The sequence below is a fragment of the Ranitomeya imitator genome, chromosome 2 (assembly GCF_032444005.1).
Source record: "Ranitomeya imitator isolate aRanImi1 chromosome 2, aRanImi1.pri, whole genome shotgun sequence".
Lineage (NCBI taxonomy): Eukaryota > Metazoa > Chordata > Amphibia > Anura > Dendrobatidae > Ranitomeya > Ranitomeya imitator.
The window spans coordinates 109,795,167-109,809,448 of NC_091283.1; the positions used below are offsets into that span (position 1 = coordinate 109,795,167).

Below are 14,282 nucleotides of genomic sequence, written 5' to 3' on the forward strand. Positions count from 1 at the left end.
TCAAACGTTTCAAGTAGCTCTTCACAACAAGTTGCTGGAATTTTGGATTCAAAAGGCTCCCACTTTTTCCTCCATACATTGCTGGAGAAGTCGACTCTTGAGAAATTAGCAAAGAACACCGCATTAACCATTAAACCGGCCGATAAGGGCGGAGCGGTGGTGGTTATGGATACTAGCAAATATAAGGCGGAAATTCGTAGGCAATTGAATGACCATTTGGTGTATGAGAGATTATCATCTAACCCTACTCCTTGTCTTCAGAGAGAATTACAACTTGTGGTCAGTGATTCCCTTGCTATGGGACTCATTGACCACAAGTTGTCAGAATACTTGATTGTTGATGCACCTATAGTGCCCGTGATATATATATTACCGAAGATTATTACCGAAGATCCATAAAGATCTAAATAACCCACCCGGCAGGCCTATAGTATCCGGTAGGGGTTCATTATTCAACAAAACGGCGATTTTTTTGGATAAGGTATTACGACCGTTTGCTGTAAGAACTAAGTCATTTATCCGAGATACGAGTGATTTTCTTGATAAAATCCGTGATGTAACGGTTTCTGATTCTACTATCCTGGCCTCGTTCGATGTGACGTCATTGTATACGTCCATTGAGCATGAGAAGGGGCTAGAAGCAGTGTCTAGTGCGCTATCGGGCTCTGACGTGGCCCCGGAGTGTGCACGGCTTGTCCTCACGCTGCTGGAGTTCATCCTGAGGAGGAATTTTTTCCTCTTCGGTGATGAATATTTCCAGCAGCTTAGGGGTACCGCCATGGGGTCCAATGTGGCCCCTACTTATGCTAACATCTATATGGCGGTATTCGAGGACAGGTTCGTGTACAATTCCATCTTCTGGCGCCACGTCAGAGCCTGGTGGCGTTACATTGATGATATTTTTGTTGTATGGGATGGGGAGTTGAAAGAACTGGAGGAATTTTGGGGGGAGATCAACAGTGTGTACCCCGAATTGCAGTTTACCCTTACCCATTCTGTCACTCAGATACAGTTTTTGGACACCTTGGTCTATAAAGAGGGAGGCATGTTGAGGACTGACATTTACATCAAGGGGACTGATAGGAATAGCCTTTTATTGTTTGATAGTAATCACCCTAGGAGAATGGTGGGTTCTCTGCCATGGAGTCAACTCATACGTGTTAGACGCATCGTGTCTGATGAGGAGAAAGTCGACCAAAGACTGGAGGAGATGTGTAAAAAATTTTTACAAAGGGGATACCCAAGGACGGTGGTGGATGGGTTTAGGATTAAGGCCCGCGGTATAGCACGAGACGGGATCGGTAAGAAACCACTTAGTAGACCACCTGATGTGCGCATCCCCTTTGTGTCTACTTATAACTCTGCCAGTAACCAGATTGGATGGGTCTTGAAAAAACACTGGTCGTTTCTCCAACGTGGCCTGCCGGCCATTGATGGCTTTAGGTCACCACCGATGATGTCGTTCAGAAGGGGGCGGAATCTAAAGGACAAATTAGTAAGGTCTGATGTCGGATCTGAGAGAACCCCGGTACAACAACTTTTGGGCACAACCAGGCTCGGTAATTTTCCGTGTCTGGGTTGTGCCTGTTGCAACAACATGCTGAAAGGTGATGTTTTTCATCACCCTCATACTGGTAAAAAAATCAGTTTGAAAGAAAGGTATACTTGCTTGTCCAGTTATGTAATATACATGATTGTTTGCCCATGTGGCCTGGCGTATATTGGCGAGACAACTACAGCAGTCAAAATTCGTATTAGCAAGCATAAAAGTACGATCAGAACAGGCCTAACAGACTTACCAATCCCTAAGCATTTTATGGAAATGAGACACTCTGTGAATCAACTTCGCTTCCGGGTCATTGATAGTGTCCCCGTGTTAAGGAGAGGTGGTGATAGGGTGCAAATATTAAAGAAAAAAGAGATGAGATGGATTTACACATTGGGTACGTTACAGCCTAAGGGTTTAAATTTGGATTTCAATCTGTTATCTTGTGTTTAATCTGGTTCTATTCCCTTGTGCAGGGTATTCGTCAGTAGATGTTTGCTTTTAATAGACATTTGTTTATTTGACATTTTTTATGTTATGATTTTATTTATATTTTGTAGACACTGGGACGATCATAGGGTGATGGAGATGGATCTTCTAGTATCGGAAGGATTTCCTTTGTGAGAAATATGAATGAATGGATATTTATAGCTATTCCTGTCTCCGTTGTGCTATTTGATTGCCTCAGTGTCTATATGGTTTGGTGGTTTTTTTCACATGTGTAGCCGTGCAAATCTATTGATATGATGCTTTTATGTGATGGGACGGATGGGGTTCTCCATATGTTCTGTGGTAGTGTTGTTCATATGTTACCTCTGTTTTGATCGTTATATATGAGGGGGGCTTTTTTAGTGTCCTATATGTGGGTTGTGCTTTTTGTATTTGATTTACAGATCGAGGACTCGTGTGTAGATCACCCTGATAGTGATGCATTAGCGCATCACTACTAGTGCCTTCTATGTTCCTGCTGGCAGTCCGCACACTTGGTGGCCGTTGCGCTCTCAGGACATATGAGGGGGCGGCGTCTTCGGATCTGTGGCGGTGTCCGAACATCGGTGTGGCGCGCCTGCGCATACATGCGGCACTTGGGTTCTGGGTGCCTGTGTTGCGCACGCGCGGTATGCGTGGTGGGCGGATCGCGGTCACGGCCGTGAGCGGTGTCCTATTCATTGCCTGTGCGGCTGCGCGGATCTATGCGCTCTGTTTGGTGAGTTGATTGACCTGGATAGGATATTGCCCCAATGACTGGCGCTGGGTTGGGTGACCTCTGTGAGACTGCATAGATCGGAGGACATTATTGGTTGATCGCCCCTGGAGACATGGACACATCGACAACGGATCCTATGATTGGCTGAGTGTCCCTATGGAAACGGATATACAGGAAAGAACACCGTATGAATCCAGGATGAATATGGGAGTAACTCTGCATCTGTACGGCGTTTTGTGGTGTTTTTTATATTATAAGATGGTTCATTTGTGATACATGTAGATATTGAATATTGATGTCTGTTTTTTCTAGATGTTATGTATTATATGTGGGGGAGGTGATCGATGGTGATTGGTGCACTGTGTGGCACCCTTGCTATTTAAGATGGCTGCCCCTGTTGTGTTTTATGCTTGACAAAGACCGTATACCGGTCGAAACGTTGCTTGATTATGGCTTTAATAAATTTGTTCTAAGAAATTCTACACCCGGATGGAGCGCTGTTCTTTCTACGTTTCTCTGACTACATTGGATCCGGGACGGTTCCCTGGATGGTGAACGGGCGCCCCGATGTAGAGTGCTGTCAGCCGCTATTTACTCTTTTACACCACATTTGAGTGATTTTGAGGGATCCATATGACAGAAACCCAATAAGTGACACCACTCTAAACACTGCACTCTTCAAAGTCCCCAAAACCACAATCAAGAAGATTATTTACCCTTCAGGTGCTTCACGAGAACTGAAGCAATGTGAAAGGAAAAAATGAACGTTTAACTTTTTTCACAAAAAATCTACATTATTTTCACAAGGGTACCAGGAGAAAATTGACTCAAAATTTGTTGTGCAATTTCTCCTGAGAACATTGATACCCCATAGTGGGGGAAAACTGCTTTTTGGGCGCACGGAAGGGTGTGGAAGAGAAGGAGCATCGCTTGACTTTTTGAACGCAAAATTGGCTGGAATCGAGAGCGGATGCCATGTTGTGTTTGGACAACCCTTGATGTGCCTAAGCAGTGGAAACCCCCACACAAGTGACCTAATTTTGTAAACTTTAGTCATGAAAATTCTGCCTATTTAAGGTCAAACGTTTCAAGTAGCTCTTCACAACAAGTTGCTGGAATTTTGGATTCAAAAGGCTCCCACTTTTTCCTCCATACATAATGATGTATGGCCAAACAGTTCCATTTTTGGTTCATCAGACCAGGACATATTTTCATAAAGTTAAGATTTGTGTCCTCATGTGCAGTTACAATGTGTATCTGGGTTTTTTACAGCAGTTTTGGAACAGTGGCTTGTTTCTTGCAGAGCGGCCTTTCAGGTTTTGTCAATGTAGGATCACATTTTAATATTGATATCATTACTTTGTTGTCCCCAGAATGTCCACACGATTGTTGGCTGTTGTTCTTGGATTGACCTGTATTTTTTTTACCCCTTAGTTGGCTGATCTCTAGGAAACAGAGACTTCTTCCCAAATGGTATAATGGCTGCGGTGTCCCGTGATATTTACATAAATGTGGCACGTTCACGTGTTTAGAAATTGCTCACCAGGGAGGTACAGACTTATGGAGATCTATACTTCTTTTTCTGATTTTCCCATAATGTCAAGCATAGAGACAAGTAGGACTTGAGATAAGCCTTAGTATACTGCCACATGTAAACCTCCAACCTCCGTGTGTTAACTTATGACTTCAACTTTATGGAAATACATGTAATGATAACAAATAAGGATATCACAGGGATAGAGATTATAGTTATACTCAGTGATGGATGAATGCAGTCTTCGATCAATATATATAATATAATATATATATAAGCTTTAGCATAAAGAGTTACAGTCAGGGTTGACAACCTGGCTTTTTATTTTTTTCTGGGCAGATTTCTAAAAAATCATGAAAATCAAAAAACTGAATAAGGCAAATGTGAACATGTGCAAGCTGTCATGACTATTCAATATAACCAAGAAAGCACTAGAAAATACAGCTGTGTTCTGAAATGCTACAATATGCAAACATTGAATATATGTAAGTTTCCAGCCCGGGAGAGGAATATATGATTAGGGTCCCATTAAAGGAGTACGCCTTGTCATGGCTGATGGGCTCTTATGAAATGGCCAATTTGTGCGCCAAGTACTTTCATTTTTTAGAATATTTTGTTATTCCAATTTCATATATGCAATTTTTGCATATATTTTTTATGGACTCACTGGAAAACCACAGTAAATCATTATGATTATAAGTGATATAATCTATAGCCCAGAATTCTGATATGAAGATATCAGCTGCATTCACTGTAAACTGTAAATGATAATTACAGTCAAAATAATCTGTATCAGTTTTTTCAGCCTCAAAAACATCATGGACGGCTTAAATTTTATTTTTACAGACAGGGCAAAAAAAAGTGTCCTATTTTTACAGACTGTCCTGGAATTTGTGGACGGTTGACAACCCTGGTTACAATTTAGTCATAACCCAATTTTAAGAGCAAGTATACCCGGTCCTCATCTCAGATGGAAGCATGCTCACTTACTGAGGTGAGAAGTCCTGAGATGCTGCCACTGACTAGAAGCCAATGAACCACATAAAGGGAACCTGAAGGGAATTGTCAGCATGTTTTTACATAAGCAGCAGTCCAGTGCATTGACACCAATGCATTTCCAGCTCAATTCTCATATAGCTTCTACCCTCCAATTTCATTGGATTTCTATAGAAAAAGCAACATTTTTATTGTACGGTACTTTTAAGGGCCTGCAACAGACATACTACTACTTCTATATGTAAAAACTCGCTGACAGGTTCCCCTTAATTTCAGGAAAATTTACTTAATTCACCATGTATATTACTTACCGGTAGTGTGTTTTTACGGAACCCATGACAGCACCAACAATAGAAGGGTGCTGTCATGGGTGACAGGAAAACACGTATATTACTTTCCAATAATGTGTTTTTACAGAACCCATGACAGCACCCTTATATCGTTGGTGCCGTCATGGGTGACAGGAAAAGTAGGATTATTAGCAGAAGGTGCAAATACAATGACATGCTTACAAGCTCATCATGTGGGTTCAGTAGTTTTACAGCATGCACACATTACAAACTTTGCAATACCTGCCCACGACTTGGTAGGTTTCAAATCTTTTGTTTTTATGATGAGCAGTGATTATGACAAAGAAAAAATATCAGTTAATGACCAGCTCCAATAACTTACTGGTAAACCTGGGAGACCCGGTAGCCCTGGTTCCCCTTTTTGTCCTGGCTGAGAAAAACCAATGATTTCTCCTGGCTCCCCCTAAGGAAAACAATGGCGTTAAAGCAAAATGTGCATTGAAAGATTACTGCTGACATCTAGTGGTTGAATCATAAACTGCAACTTTTCAATTCCACCAATCAGGTCACCTATGATAAAAGGTAAAAACATTCAGGGCCTCCATAAACTCCCTTTCAAAGGCCCCATAGGAGCCACATAGGATGTCTGATGGTACATATGCTCTGAGAACAAAAGAGAACAAGTCTTCTTTTAAAAAAAATAGATTGGCTTAAAAAACAGTATTGGAAATCACCACAAAAATGAACGTATCTTCTTGACATCCACTACAGTAAAATATTAAAACCTCTCACAAACTTTCATCTGACACATTTCATAAAAAGCACTGAATTCAAACAAAGCTCTAATTCCTGTTATTAACACAAAAGAAGCCATTAAGAAGTGCACTGAAAGCATTGGGGGCTCGGATCATAGAAAGAGGGTAACAATCTGTTCTGATTTCTTACTTCTCCAATTATACTGAAGTCTTCATCATCATACAATACACAATGATAGCCTCAGACTTTCTATGTTGTAGCATAGTCATTATTCACTGTAAATATACATATATAATTTGTATATACAGCATGTGTGAGCTTGAAGGTTTTCTATTGAAATTGTTTAATTAGTCTGAGTTTTCTAGTGATAAGACCTGTCCTGAAGAAGGATTCTGAGTGACTGAAACGCGTTGACAATAAACCAGCCTCCCATAGTCCATCGGGACATGCCACTTCTCCAGCAGCGCAGGAAACTTCCATTGCCAATGGCAAACTTCATACACAATTGTCTGGAAGCCGCAACAGCTGGAATCCATGCATTTCTAATGGTTGTGTTTTACACAACCCTATAAGGTGAGCATTATTATCTATCGATCCATCTTCACTATTTGGATAAAACCCTATTACACTTTTGTATTTTTATCTAGTGATAAAAACCAGACATTTTATCTGCTGACTTACTTTTAAACCAGGTAATCCAGGGGGACCCTGAAAACAAATAAAAATGGCACAATTAAGACAAAACACAGAAGATGCAGGACTTCAGTGAATATTAGGTAGGTCTTCTTTCCATGGTAAGAGATGACATAATATTGGCATATGGCATCAGTAACTGACTGATAATAGTCCACTTATGCACTTACCTGCACAGCTTTGCTCCTGGCCCCCCACAGTGTAGGGGAAATGCAGTTATTAGTAAGAATCTGCACTGGAGTTCCCTTCCCTGCACAGTGGGGTGTCAAGAGCACAGTGGGGTGTCAGGAGCACAGCGGGGTGTCAGGAGCACAGCAGGGTGTCAGGAGCACAGCAGGGTGTCAGGAGCACAATGGGGTGTCAGGAGCACAGCAGGGTGTCAGGAGCACAGCAGGGTGTCAGGAGCACAACGGGGTGTCAGGAGCACAGCGGGGTGTCAGAAGCACAGCAGGGTGTCAGGAGCGCAATGGGGTGTCAGGAGCACAGCAGGGTGTCAGGAGCACAGCAGGGTGTCAGGAGCACAACGGGGTGTCAGGAGCACAGCGGGGTGTCAGAAGCACAGCAGGGTGTCAGGAGCACAGCAGGGTGTCAGGAGCACAGCAGGGTGTCAGGAGCACAGCGGGGTGTCAGGAGCACAGCGGGGTGTCAGGAGCACAGCGGGGTGTCAGGAGCACAGCGGGGTGTCAGGAGCACAGCGGGGTGTCAGGAGCACAGCGGGATGTCAGGAGCACAGCAGGGTGTCAGGAGCACAGCAGGGTGTCAGGAGCACAGCGGGGTGTCAGGAGCACAGCAGGGTGTCAGGAGCAGACCTGTGCAAGAGGAAAGCCTGTATGTGCTTCTATTCTCCAGATCCACAGGGATCACAGAGGCAGAACAGTGGGATTGTCCTAGCAATGGTCATGGCCTTCTATGGTGGGAATTCTCCTTTATCTTTATGTTACAACCGAGTCAAAGTAAATATAAAATGCTGATAAATTTACCTTACAACTTAAATGCATATTCCCTTTATATCACTAGAATATGCCAGCATATGACTTATGGAGATACAACCATAGCGACCCTTAAGAATAAAGGGGCTGCAGCACTAGTTCAGCATTGTGGACCCTTCACTGTTTTTCCCTGACATCAGCACTAAGACCCCCAAACTGTAGAGGGAACTGCCTTAAACTGGGCTGAGCTGCGGTTCCCCAGCACAGAAGATGGCCAGGATGCTGCATTGAGGTGCGATATACCTCCAGTGACCATATAGCATACTATAGCCATATTCCATCACTTTATATCAAGGTAGGGTGCCTTGAATTCAACAATTTAGCTCTTACCTGTGGACCCTGAAAACCTGGAATTCCTGAACCTCCTGGAAAGCCACGATCACCCTACAAAACAAAGAAAGGTGTTAAATTGGTTGAAATAAAATGTTAAAAATGTAACTTTGCATCTGATGCTTATAAAATATACAGCCCAAACAAAAAGCCGATTAAACAAGGTTGTTTTGCAAGCGACATGTATGGCATATTCAAAAGACACCTCTGGGCCCTGTCTCCAAAAAGGTGTTCCCGCTGTCCCCTATTCTGGCTGACGTCTGACCACCCATGAGTGGAGATGTGGCGACACACGTGCCAGCGCTCTCCATTTATTTCTACGCAAGTTCTGAACACAGTAAACAATGTTTGCTCAGTATCTCTTTTTTTGACCAAGCTGTCAGAAACACCCTCCATGATGGTGGCAGGAGGGTCCGACGTTCTGTAGTGGCGACCTGTGCCCACAGCCCAGCACCATGCAGCCTGACTGTATTCACCTGGAAACAACAGTATTGGCAGCTCTCACATTGGCACCCCGTGCCCTTCACATATGAGGGTCACACTGAGCACATATGACAGACATTACAGTCTTCTTGGAGGGTCAATCAATCCTTTTTTTTGTAAACAAATAAATAAGATGCTTTCATACCTTTGTACCATTGCATCCTGGAATCCCAGCAGGTCCGGGGGCTCCATCCTGCCCAGGTAACCCCTGAAATAACAATTTGAATGGTTAAATAGATACTTATCATTAGATAAATATATTTGGGAAAGTATAACGTTGTTGTACTTACAGGCAACCCAGGAGCACCAGGAAATCCCGGAAGTCCTGGAGGTCCCTAAAAAGAAAATATTTATTAAAAATTAAAATTAAAATCTGAGTTCCCTTCAAACTGGTAGAGAGAAGAAACTTCATTTCACTCATTCAACGTAAGTTCTGATCTGATACCACCACACATGTTGGTTCTATATAAATATGACATTAAATAGGATATAAAACTAAAGAGACAGTCTAGTTTATTATTCAGCTATACAAGGTACATACTCTTATCCCTTTGGGTCCGAGTGGTCCTGGTGTGCCATCATCACCCTAAAATCAGAGAGAATTGCATTAATTAAAATTAAACTTGGAATCTGAAAAAAAAATGTGAAGCAATGTGTAATTACAATTAAAAAAAACTGAATGGCAAAACCTGCACTAAAAAAAGAAACCCTAAAGGCCCCTTCACATTAAGCGACGCTGCAGCGATACCGACAAAACGATCCGGATCGCTGCAGCATCGCTGTTTGGTCGCTGGAGAGCTGTCACACAGACAGCTCTCCAGCGACCAACGATGCCGAAGTCCCCGGGTAACCAGGGTAACCGGGTAACGCAGGGCCGTGCTTAGTAACCCAATGTTTACCCTGGTTACCAGCGTAAAAGTAAAAAAAAACAAACACTACATACTTACCTACCGCTGTCTGTCCCCGGCGCTCTGCTTCTCTGCACTCCTCCTGTACTGGCTGTGAGCACAGCGGCCGGAAACAAAGCAGAGCGGTGACGTCACCTCTCTGCTTTCCGGCTGACCGACGCTCACAGCCAGTGAAGACATCGCTGGATCGGTGTCACACACGCCGATCCAGCGATGTCAGCAGGAGTCCAGCGACGAAATAAAGTTCTGGACTTTGTTCAGCGACCAACGATCTCCCAGCAGGGGCCTGATCGTTGGTCGCTGTCACACATAACGATTTCCTTAACGATATCGTTGCTACGTCACAAAAAGCAACGATATCGTTATGTGTGAAGGTACCTTTAGATTGTCTGGGAATACAAGAGCAAAATCACATGACAAAATGAACCTTTAGTCATGGCTGACATTTCTATGTGTGCATTTACTGACACCTACTGGGAAAGTTAGTAATTGCACCCTTGATGCCAGTCAGCTATTCGCAAAAGAGCAAAGTAAAACTCGCTGATAGAAAATTAGACGTGTTACATTTTTACAAAAAAAAAGGCTGGCTTTTGATTTATTCATATGTAACTGATCTTTTTCAAGTATTTTATTAATTGTTACCTATCTGCTTCTTTATTTTTTAAAAGTTGTTATTAAAATGCCTGTTTCTATTGCCATCTAGTGGTGAAAACAATTATTGCATCTCAGGACTACAAACGTATTGTACCTACAGTACCTATAAGCTGTGTTAGCAAATAAGGGATAGTATATTGTATAATAAGTGTTGTAATTAATTATCAGATTGTGGAACAATCAAAAGTGATAATTACTTGACTTTAATTTGGCTGATATTGAACACAAACTTTTTTTCTTACCTTTTGACCCCGAGATCCAGGTGGCCCTTCAGGTCCTGGAAATCCAGGTAAACCAAGCTGTCCTTCTAAACCGGGAAGTCCCCTCTCTCCCTAATAAAGCAAATAGGTAACAAAGACAACATTTATCTTTACTGTAATGACTTTATGTAACCTGTATGCAATTCTATTACGGGCTTTAAAAGCTTAAAAAGAAAGCGTAAGACACAGTAGAAAATGAGAAATACAGATATAGCTGTCCCATCATCATCATTGCTACATATGTAAAGTAAATAACCGACATTAATGCACAATGATATCATACCATTATCGGATGCAGGGATGGGGATGAGCAAACTGGGGAATGAAAACTTCAGCCGTAAAAGAGCCCTTGAACATGGGGTCCCCAAACACTGGTTGACAGGGGAGCGGAATCATTTTCTGCTTTAATGTAAACGTTTAAAATCTCTTCTTTGTCATTTTGGCGCTGATTACATCTGTCAGAATATGGCTAACATGAAGAAATATGCGGTTACGAAGGTAGGTTGAAAGGTCCGATCAGGGTGAGAAAGCGATTGTGACATATCCAGAGAGGGAGGTAGAAGGCAGAGAAAGATCTGACAATGTACTTCTGCTAATAAGATGGGGGACGCGCGGTCGGTCACACATTGAGGTATCTTGTCAGACGTGTGGATGCTCAAGAGGATTTGTCACCAGATTTTACAATACAAACTGCATAGATTAGTAAATAGATCTCTCATACCTGATGAGACTGGTGTAGTTACTTTGAAAATTCAAGAAATAGCTGTATTATCCTGACATTTAGGGTATGTTCACACAATGAACTTTTGCAGCTTTTTTTAATGTGTTTTTTTAATGCAAGTTTTCAGCTGTATTTTACAGTACCAGCAAAGTCTACGAGGTTTCAGAAATCTGAAGCTCACACATATTGGTTTTATTTTCCTGACTGATTTGGAAAACTGCTACGTTTTTTCAAACTTCAGCATGTCACTTATTTCAGCGCTTTTTCTGCGAATTTGCAGCGTTTTTTCACCCATAGGAAATAATGAGTAAATCCAAAAACGCAGCAAAAAAAATGCAGGTATCAGTTTTTCCTGCGTTTTTGGTACAAATACCTAAGGATGTTAAATCATGTTTTTTCTGGAGCCACTAAACTTTATTAATATGTACAAGAGACAAAAACCTCTTTTTGTAAGCAGCTTCTTTACTGCCAAAAGAGCATGTTTTGCCGGCTGAAAAAAAAATGCAACATGTGAACATGGGCTAAAGGGGTTTTCTGGTTTCAGAAAAGTTCTGTCCTCAATGGAAGTGTAAGGCTACGTTCACATTTGCGCTGTTGGGCGCAGCGTCGGCGACGGATACCAATGCATGCGTCATGCTCCCCTATCTTTAACATGGGGGGTGCATGGACATACGCTGGTATGCGTTGTAATGCGTTTCACGACGCATGCGTCATTTTGACGCACAAGACAGGGCGCAGATGACGCTACTTGTATCTTTACTATCTTATGACAACGCATGCGTCACAAAACGCTGCGTTGTGTATATGCGTTGTGGGTTGCGTCGCCGACGCTGCGCCCAACAACGCAAATGTGAACGTAGCCTTAAATTTAAAAAAAACAAAAACAAAGTGATACTCTACCCACCCTTCCCAGGTCCAGTGACGAGTCTCCACTGCTGTCCCGTCTGTGTTGCTTGTCTGCAGCACTGCCATCATATTGATAGCCTTGCCAAGTTTAGTTCAGCTCACAACACAGACTTGGGGTGGACCATGATGTGTGTCAACAGAAAAACCTCTAGTAGAGTGATTTTGAAAAACAAATTATGGTACAGAGTCCGAGTCCGGCAGTATCACTTTAAAAAAAAAAAAAGTTTAGGTATGCTTTAATGAATCCAAAAAAATACTCATGAGTCCAAGTGTATTCAGCCTCTGCCCACCCGGCCTATTTGGCAGTTGCAGCTTGTAATCAGCAGTGAGAGATATCAGCAGGGAGGAGCCCCCATCAGACTAGGGTAAGGTTGAAGGGGAGATTGAGATAAACTTCTATGAAGGATTATATAGCCATTTTTATTAGGATTTTCAAAATAAATACACCAGCCTCATCAGGTCCAATAGATCTGTTTCATAATCTTTGCATTTTGTATTGTAAATCTGATGACTGATCCACTTTCAGTTTCTTTGCAAAAGTGGAGAGTGATCCTTTTTGCAGAAATAGAAATGAAATGTAAAGAATAATTACAACCTTAGTAGTCTGTGAGTTGTTTAGAGTCATTTTGGTTAAGTGTTGCATGTCACCTTCCAGTGTAGGTTTCTAATGTACAACGATTTATACTATTTATGAATAAAAATTCCCACCATCTATCATCCGGTGTCTTGTTTAAATGAAGGAGGGCAGCAAAGTGAAATTCCAAATCTATACCATTACTTTGCAGACCAATAGCTGTTATCTCTTCTGAGCCCCCATTCATCCCCTCCCCCCACCTTGCTCCTAAATGGATGTAAAGAGGACCTGTGACTAGGCCAAAAGTGGTCAGTTGTTGCTCTCATTTCATTCCAGCTGCTCCTCTTAGAATTCTATGTATTTGGGTTTTTAGAATCCGCTATATGGTCCCAGAGAACGAGGCCTATATATTTATTTAGTGCTGATTTTTATAATGCAGAGCAGCCTAAAGACACGCCCCTGAGGATCCTGTGAGCCACACCCCATTAAAAAAGTCATAAAAATAAGTTACAACTGAAAAGGCCCATATTTTTGGAACCATACGGATGTATTTAACCCCTTAACCACAAAGTCTTTCTTGACCAGGCTAAACATTTTTTTTAAATCTGACCAGTGTCACTGTGTGGTAATAACTCTGGAACGCTTTAACATATCCCAGTGAATCTGATTTTTTGTGTCACATTCGACTTCTTGACCGTAATAAATTTAGGTTCATAATAATTGTGTTTATTTATGCATAAAACATAAAATTTGACAAAAAGTTTTAAAAAGTCGCAAATTGTGAACTTTGAATTTTTATGCCCTTAAACCAGAGGGTCATACCAATAAAAATAATGAATAAATATCATTTATCCCATGTCTACTTCACATCAGCAATATTTTTTAAATTACTTTTTGTTAGAGTGTTAGACAGGTTAAAAGTTTAGCAGCAATTTTTCACAAAACCTTTATTTTTAGGGACCGCTTCACTTTAGAAGTGACTTTGAGAGGGCTACATATCAGAAAACTAACAAAGAAGATGCCATTTTAAAATCTGCACCCCCTCAACATGTTCAATGGTTGTAAGATTGTTAACCTTGTTGGTGCTTCATAGACATTAATGCAAACTGGAAGACAGAAATTAAAAATGACATTTTTTTTTTCCTGCTTCAGAACCAAATTTTTCATTTTCACAAAGGTAAAAGAAGAAAATGGACCCCACAATTTGCTGTGCAATTTCTCCTACGTAAGGATGCAGCCCATTTGTGGTCATAATCTATTATTTGTGCACACAACAGAACTCGGAACGAAAGGAGCACTATTTGCAGTGCAAATTTGGCAGGAATAGATACACCGGTGCTCAGGAAGGATATAATGGAACTAGAGAGAGTACAAAGGAGGGCAACAAAATTAATAAAGGGGATGGGAGAACTACAATACCCAGATAGATTAGCGA

The 14,282-nt window shown here is 41.7% G+C and overlaps 1 protein-coding gene across 1 annotated transcript in view; it reads right to left on the reverse strand.

Moving 5' to 3' along the window:
• The window catches only part of COL4A5 (collagen type IV alpha 5 chain), a 263,094-nt gene that overhangs the window by 139,839 nt on the left and 108,973 nt on the right, over nt 1-14,282 (reverse strand). The window contains exons 3-9 of the mRNA XM_069747143.1: nt 10,629-10,718; nt 9,366-9,410; nt 9,115-9,159; nt 8,970-9,032; nt 8,342-8,395; nt 7,011-7,037; nt 5,956-6,036 (exon numbers count right to left, since the gene is read on the reverse strand). Of these exons, the coding sequence (XP_069603244.1) occupies nt 5,956-6,036; nt 7,011-7,037; nt 8,342-8,395; nt 8,970-9,032; nt 9,115-9,159; nt 9,366-9,410; nt 10,629-10,718 (405 nt within the window). The remainder of the gene's footprint in view (nt 1-5,955; nt 6,037-7,010; nt 7,038-8,341; nt 8,396-8,969; nt 9,033-9,114; nt 9,160-9,365; nt 9,411-10,628; nt 10,719-14,282) is intronic.